General features: G+C 32.1%; 2 protein-coding genes across 2 annotated transcripts; both read right to left on the bottom strand.

Annotated features, from left to right (window-relative positions):
• Positions 1 to 138: 138 nt before the first annotated feature.
• On the bottom strand, positions 139 to 1044 carry LOC112452800 (the record flags this gene model as incomplete). The annotated part of the gene is made up of 4 exons (XM_025013199.1): positions 937 to 1044; positions 697 to 874; positions 406 to 592; positions 139 to 330 (listed from the first exon to the last, which is right to left on the bottom strand). Coding segments are annotated over exons 1-4 (665 nt in total), but the record flags the coding sequence as incomplete, so codon positions are not given.
• Positions 1045 to 4058: 3014 nt separating this feature from the next.
• LOC112452801 lies at positions 4059 to 7564 on the bottom strand. Its single transcript, XM_025013200.1, has 9 exons — positions 7467 to 7564; positions 6925 to 7105; positions 6212 to 6682; positions 5977 to 6096; positions 5468 to 5704; positions 5352 to 5393; positions 5031 to 5269; positions 4722 to 4890; positions 4059 to 4322 (listed from the first exon to the last, which is right to left on the bottom strand). The coding sequence occupies exons 1-9, from the start codon at positions 7518 to 7520 to the stop codon at positions 4225 to 4227; spliced, it is 1611 nt and encodes a 536-aa protein (XP_024868968.1). The 5' UTR covers positions 7521 to 7564; the 3' UTR covers positions 4059 to 4224.
• Between the last annotated feature and the right edge of the window lie 459 nt (positions 7565 to 8023).

Here is an 8023-nt window from a genome sequence, read left to right as displayed (position 1 = left end):
GACATCAACATTTGCATTATTGCCAGTCTCTTGCATTCTGTAAAATACATAATACTTTTCATAACAATACATACTAACAAATTAAATATGATTCGAACCTATTAAATAATAATTTTAAAGAAACATTTAATTACATACATCTCTTGTTGCACCGTTTTATTTTGCTCTTCCATACTTTGTATAGCTGCTTTATTTATATTTTTTGCAACTTCTTCCATATCTTGTGTTTTGTTTGTTTCTACATTTATTACAATTTCTTCCTGCGATAAACGCTGTTTCTGTTGTGCGTATTGCACAAGTTCTGTGTATGTTGGAACAAATGACTTAACTCTGAAAGAATATTATAAGGCATTAATTTCATTTGTACATTTATATATACAGATACACACATGTTAAAATACTCACGGTACTTTAATTTTTTTGTTGTCTTCTTTGCTCTGCGACATATCTTTTCGCTTTTTTTCTAGATTTAATGTTGGAACAGATCCCTGTTTCAACCTTAATACTTCTTTAGCTGGTTTATTTTGTAATCGTGGTTTTGTCTTCTCAAGCACCAAACAATTTTCATCAAAATGGATTGCGCATATCCTTGCTGTAAGCATATTATATCATAATATAACACATGCAATAATGACATTGTATTGAGTTGGAAGTTAAAACATTAACTTAATTATCATTTTCTTTACATTAACTTACCCGAATCAACATTCATATCCGTTTCTTTTCTTTGGCAGGCATTAAGCCATTGCTGACGAATAGATGTTTCTTTAGGAAAAGTAAAATACTTAATTCCTTTCGTCCCATTATGATTCGTACGATTCTTACAATTTTTTATACAGCACGTTGGCATAGCTTCTCCGCAAAAATAAAATATCTAATATCACACAATATAATCTAATATCACACAATGTAACCTTTAACTGTACTTCACAATACTATGGGAGGAGCCATATTGCTTTTGGCATCTTGGATAAAGTTCTGATTGGTCAAAGAAAATGACGACTGCGCATCCTCGAAATTGTTACACCTGTCTTCTAACACCATGGTTTTATGGGGCAAAACGTACAAAAAATTGTGAAATTGCTTAAGGAGCATATGCAAAATTAAGGTTTTGGGAACTGTTACGGGAACAAATAAATCTTACATATTTTTACGTATTTTGAGTCGTATAATCCGAAAACGACAATAAAGGTGGTTCTGCATTAGTCGCAAGCAATCCATATTGTCGCAAGTTACAAGAAGCTTGCAATTTGAGTTTTTACATTACAGTCGTAGAGAATTGTTGTAAAAATGTCATTTCAAGCAAGCAGAACCGATTAAGCGATAAAAATTTTTTTTATATATAATTATATATAACTATATAAAATTATACAGAAATATACAAAGTTATGTATAAGCTATTGTATAATTATGGGGCGTTCCACGCCAAATCGGACACCATTTGGCTTTTGCATCTCCGATTTTTTTGCAAATTTTTTATGTTATAGTATTGGTTGAAAGTGGAAAAATCCGATGCAAAATTACGAAATTTATAAATAATATACCTTTTGCAAGAAACATAATATATTCAAGTAGATTTAAATAAGAATAACGTATATTTTTTGTCATAATTATATAATCCGTAGTGACGTAAAACCATTAATGACATTATTGTAATCCTGATAAAAATAAAAGCATACAGCAAGCATTGGCGAAATATATGAAAGAAGCATAAGTGTAGCGAGGAAAGAGTAACGAAATCTTCTTTTTTTTGTAAATGTTACATATATGTATAGTTTTTCCAAGTGGACATCCGTTCAAATGGTAAACATATCTTACATATTGCTTAATTTCTGTAATCGGAGAAGAACTATAGTACTTAGAGTGATGATACACTTAAATATTAATCGCATAAATATATGATATGCATATCTGACAAATATATAATATACAATATATTTGCGTGATAGGATTTATTGGTAAGTTTTAAATAGTTGTTAAAACTACATATACATATACGTACATATACATACATAATGTATATATCGAATCTTATGGAAAAAGTGGCAATCACTGTTTTTATGCCTTGCAATACCTTGTGCAATAATAAAATAATAAAATACAATAATTTAACACTAAATTATAGCAATTGATATACATATGTTTCATAAAAGCAATTGTTTCCTTCTTGGCATTGTAAACTGTAGTAAATAAATGATTCTATTCTGTATATTCATAAAAACACTCGTTTATCTTTGTTTGTTAATGATTCATAAAATATTCTTATATACGCGGTACTTCGGAGAAGCGACATAAAGACTCGCGCATCAAGTGTACTGTGACTGTTATATGAGCCGGCATTAAGAATTAATAAGATACATTCGCAATCGGGAATCTGATACTTGAAGCTGTTTAACTTATAAAGTTACTATTGATTAAAAATAAATAACATTATAATAATGTTACTAAGTAATAACTTTTAGCGTTTTCTATTCTAATTCGCGGAAAATTAGTGTTACCATAAATAAGAAAATATTTTATAATTTTTTCAATATTTTTTTATTTAATTGACAATTATATAAAAATACTTTACAATATACTATTTTATAATTTGTTCTATATATATATATATATATATATATATACACAAATATTGAACAAATTATAAAATATTAATAAAAAGATAGAAATATTGAAAAAATTATAAAATATTTTCTTATTTATGGCAACTCATATGCTAATTTCTGTTTTGTCTTTCATACACTTTTAGCATTACCACCTCGTCGATGATAAAAGATTTGTACATTTCTGATGATAAAACAGTGATTATATAAGGTAAAACTCGATCCTTCTTTCGGAATAGTCGAATAGCCAAAACAGTCGATAATGTCAGTATTCTTCAATTATCACCGAGCCCCCGGGCCAGTCACGAAAATTTACCCAGGGTTGTCGGTCTTTAATAGTATCTCGTCGGTACAATTACTCAATCAATTAATTACAAAGGTCTGTCGACTTTGAGAAACGGCTAAGTGCGGATACTTTATCAAACGACTGCGCCAACCGTCGCTCCGTTAGTTGTTTTATTATCTTTGACCTTCCAGAAGGTTCTCCAGACAGGAAGGGGTATTACTTGCCATTAACGAAACCTTCTAGAAAATCAGAGACAAATTGCGGGAATTAGCATTGGCTAAATTACGGCTTTCAAGCAGTAGGCGCTTGTAATTGGGCGCCGCGGTACCGAGGTAGGCGCAAGTTCTCGGTGCGTTCACATTGCGCGCGCTAGCGTTGCGTCACGCGATCGGAAGCGCGCACCTGCTTCAAAGCAAGATTTATCGACCGCGATTTTTGCTGGTTTGTACACTCGACGACAAAAATAAAAATTAACACAAATGACATATAGTGAAAATAAATATTACAGTTACTATTTTCCCTCTTTCTCGAGTAAGGTAAATTACCAACGATCGAAAAGATCGACGATTATTTTAGCTACAATAGAAGTTGTTAGCAAATTTATAATTGTACCAAAGAACACATCGCAGTCAAAATGACATCATTTTGACGTCATAGTTACATCACGGCAGAAAAAGTCAACATGATGATTTTTGGTTACAAAATTTGACTGCTTATTGACGTCAAGAAAAAGTCTTACTGTATAGTAGTATGCATGGGGATTCAGTATAGTAAATTTTTTTTACCGTGGTATTAGAAGAGGATATTAAAAGCAGATCACATATATTCATTCAGTGAAATACATATGAAACAAATTTATTAAATACATATGTTAAATATACATGCATTATATAACATATATATATATATATATATATATATATATGTATATTTGTATATCACATGCGCGCAATATATATTAATATATACTTACAAAACTACATACATACTTATTTTTTCTTTTTTGCACATTGTTTTTTGCATCATATTGTTATAAAAGAATATTAAAGACTAGTATTAAAGACTGGAAAATTGAAACTAAAATTATATATTATATGCGAAGAAAAAAGTCGTCTATGTCTCAAATAACAAAAAGCGTAAAAGAATGATTTTGAAAAGTAAACAGTTAATACAAACAAAAGCGATACGCCTTTATTGCACATAGACTATTAATTAAGGTAAAAGTAAAAAAAAGTCAGCATTTTCTGCACCAAATGTACAAAGGACAAACTAAAAAAGGCACTAATCTTATTTTTATATAGTATAACGTTCAAAAATAATAAAAATTGTTTGCATTTATACCACATGCTGAGCACTGGTGCTAAACCAACGTTTCACGTAATCTTCAGGCTTCTTTAAGTCGACTGTTTTACCAAATTTCTGCAGAATAGCAGCTGTAAGGAAACATATATATCACTATTCAACAAACTTGTCTCTTTTGAAATACAACGATAAAGTGTTATTCAAGGAGGTACACCACAGCTGAAGATATTAAAATATCTGTTTTATTTTATTATTAAAAACACAGCTTTTCACTTGTATTAACAATATAGAAAAGTGGTGACCATCCTCTACTTAATTTTTATAATATTTTATAATATTTATCATAAAGAAATTGATCCAAATTGATGCAGAAAAAAATGATAACAATTTTTAATTAATTTAAAGAAAAATTAAATTACAGAATCCATTTTAATAATTAATTTAAAAGATTATAAAGAATAATTAGTTAATGTAGAATAAACAGTTACAAATAATTTAGTCAACACATTTTCAACAAGTAAATTATTCACCTTGTATAGCCTCATACGTTTTACTCTTGTTGAAAGCTATTTTGGTTTTCTGAGTACCTCCCCAACTAATAGATCTGGATAAGGAATTCGTGATCACTTTCGGGAGTACAGACTGCAGAGCAGCAACTTCTGAATCTTTGTTTTTCATTTTTGCCGCAAAGACATCTACCTGTAGGTATAATTATAATTTTATAAATGAAATAGCATTATAAATATTATTTTAATCTTATTGATACAGTAACAGGGCGCAAACGGAAAAACATAATTTTGGGGAACTAAAAATCAAGCAGACTGCTAAAATATATTTACCACGTATGTAAATGCATCGTCATCTGCGAGAATTTCTTCCAGTTTTTCCCACTCCTCTTCTGTACGTAGAGGAAATGCTGGGATTCCGTGTGGTCGCTTCAATTTTATTTCTTCTGGAAAAAGTTTTTTTATGATACGGTCTAACTTAAGTTCCAAGTTGTCGAGCTTGAGGCGTTCTTCTTCTTGAATTTTGACAATATTGTCAAGAACGTCCCACATCCACATGATATCTGTGCTTTCTGGAAATAATAGGAAATGTAGTTTATTTAATCGATTTCATTCTCATCTTAAATTGACATGGAAATGAAAAAAAGTACTTACTGTCATTTCTTTTTCCCTTCTTGCGGGAGAAGTCGCCAGAGCCTTATAAAAAATATATCGTGTATAGTTAAAAACAAATTAAATAGTTAGGAAAAAAAATAAAACATTATTTTCACCTCTCAAGAACGATTTTACGGTATTTCTCTTTACTGAGTTATCCCTATTAGCAAGGTCTTGCTGTGCAGACCTGTGTTCCGTCAAGTTCTGCATATCATTGCTATCACTAAGTTCATTATTGCTTTGGAAAACTTCACTTTGGTCCCTTTCACCTCCCAGCTCATGCAGTGAAGAGGAAATTTTAGACTCTGTTGACGTTTGTGTTGCGGGCAGCATCTCTGAATCAGAAGTCATATCTAAAAAAAATTGAGAAAGTGTAATTATAGATTGTATTGTCTAACTCGCAAGAATTCCAAAGCTGGCTGAAATACTATCACATTTTCTCTTTGAACTCATTACACATTATGGATGAATAATGGAAATAAGCAAAATGTATTGAATAGTGTAAATGACCAGCTCTGCAAGTGTTCGTAACAGCGAATGAAAAGGAAATGTTCACCCAGCATGGGGACAAAGTAATCCAAGAAGCATCACAGAAATACTCTCGTGAAAAGAAGGAAAAACTCACCGTCAACATTCAATGGGGATTGACACAAGTTTTTGGAGGCATGAAGATCTGCATTGGAAAAATCAGTAGCATTTGCATTTTCTGTATCTGCAGGGCTCTTTCCACAATTACGAAGAATATCTGTAGCAATATAAGCCAATTATAAGGCATTAACATTACTCATATAAATATAATATGATAAAAATGAGGGGGCATATTCACATGAGTCATGTCAGTCAAAGATTTAATTTGTTACCTTCCGATTGTGATTTTTCAAGAAACACTTTTTTATTTACTGCTTTGATAAGTTTCTTTGCGGTCAAGACTTTTCTTTTTGTATTCGAATTAATTCCGTTGCCCTTCGATGCTTTTATTGGATGAGAAACTTGGGCTTTCAATGCAGCGAGCTGCTCTCTGATATTTACTGCAGGAGCTGGTACACTATTTACTTGAGAGACATTCTGGCACTTTTCACGTTCCTCGCTTTTTGTACGTTGCATTTCTCGACGGGGTTCTCTTGCAACAGGCCGTTTACATTTTTTACGCATATTTTCCGATTCCCGATCGTCATCATCAGAACTCTGACTAACATCATCAGAACTCTGATTCTGAAATTTGACTGGAGGTTGACGCTTCCGCGGCTTCTCGTAATCAGTCTCTATGTTGGAGTCAATGGGTTTATCTTCGGCGGCCAGTTTAACAGCTTTACTTGCAAGGTTAAACGTTTCTAGAAGCATGAAAAGAAACAGTATAATTCAGTATCTATAAGAAAATCCAATACATTACAGTTAAGCTCGTATTAGATTATGAATTAGGATTGAGATTGAATTAAAATTTTACCAAACAGAGTAAAGTTTATTAAACTTGGGATTTTTTCGTATTGAGTTTTCTTCATTATGATTCGTCAAATTTCAATCTAATTTCAATCTTAAACCATACTCTGATACAGACTTTAGGCTATATACTTACTGTAACTGTGCAAAAAGTCAACGTTACATTCTTCCCAGTCTTCTTTCACATCCACAAGAGACATTACCAGTCTCGTAAAGCATTTTGTTTTAGGAGGATACACGACAGTCTCTTTAGATTCATTTAGCCATTTAGTTGCCACCACGCATGTACCACCATCCGGCCAAACAACAACCGAGAACTGTTATAAAACAAAGAAGCAAATAAAATAAATAGGAAATACTTTTATTCGTCTTGATAAATTCCACGAGCAATAAAAATTTATTTTTACTAGTAAAACATATATATAGTACAGCTGACAAGAGCACATTCAGAGTGGCATATACGTCAAGCTCAAAAGAAAAAATTAAAAAATGCAGAAAGTTTAGAAATTGTTTCATCTAAAAAGTTCTAAAGCGAAAGTGTAAAACATTGACGCCCAGTTTACATCGCCCATGCTTAAGAAAGGCATCCCATCTTCACGTTGCATTAAGTAAGAGGAAAGGTAAAGGGTTCTTACAGATGAAATTTTACTGTAGTTTAGCGAAATGTCTCACCCTTACTTTATTGTGACCCAGCATGAACGAGCGGAATACACAGATAACTATCATTGGCATCAGGAATGAGAATGCATTTCTGAAGAACTTGATTAATAGGCCAGATTTTTTCTGTTTCCTCAAGTTGCGATACCTTACAGATACCTATGTCTGTGGAATTGATAGGAAATGTAAAGAAGTCACAAATGTTCTTAAATCTGTGTCCATGTAAAGAAATTCGTGTGCCACGAAAGGGACAAGTAATTTTTGAGAGGACGACTACTTCGCCATTTTTTGACTGAAAGCAACAATCTGCTTCTGATGTGGAAAGTGTCATTCCGTGCATGGTCAATTTAGAATAAACCTCTACTTCATCATCTCCCTCGTACTGTTTTTTACTTAATTCGATTCGCTCTTCGTCAATCATATCTTTTTGCATGAGTCGGCCTCCTCTTTCAAAGTCTCTGTTGTAAAGTTGCTGAAGAGGCATGTATGTTGCTCTTAGGCAACGTTTGATGACACCCAAGTAATTTTCATACTTAAATGCACTAAAATTACTAAGAGCCTGGTAAGTGCGACATTCT

Source organism: Temnothorax curvispinosus, unplaced genomic scaffold (genome assembly GCF_003070985.1).
Source record: "Temnothorax curvispinosus isolate PA1 unplaced genomic scaffold, ASM307098v1 QBEX01003666.1, whole genome shotgun sequence".
Classification (NCBI taxonomy): Eukaryota; Metazoa; Arthropoda; class Insecta; order Hymenoptera; family Formicidae; genus Temnothorax; species Temnothorax curvispinosus.
The sequence above is the reverse complement of the archived record's forward strand: the minus strand, read 5'-3'. Positions and strand labels throughout refer to the sequence as shown.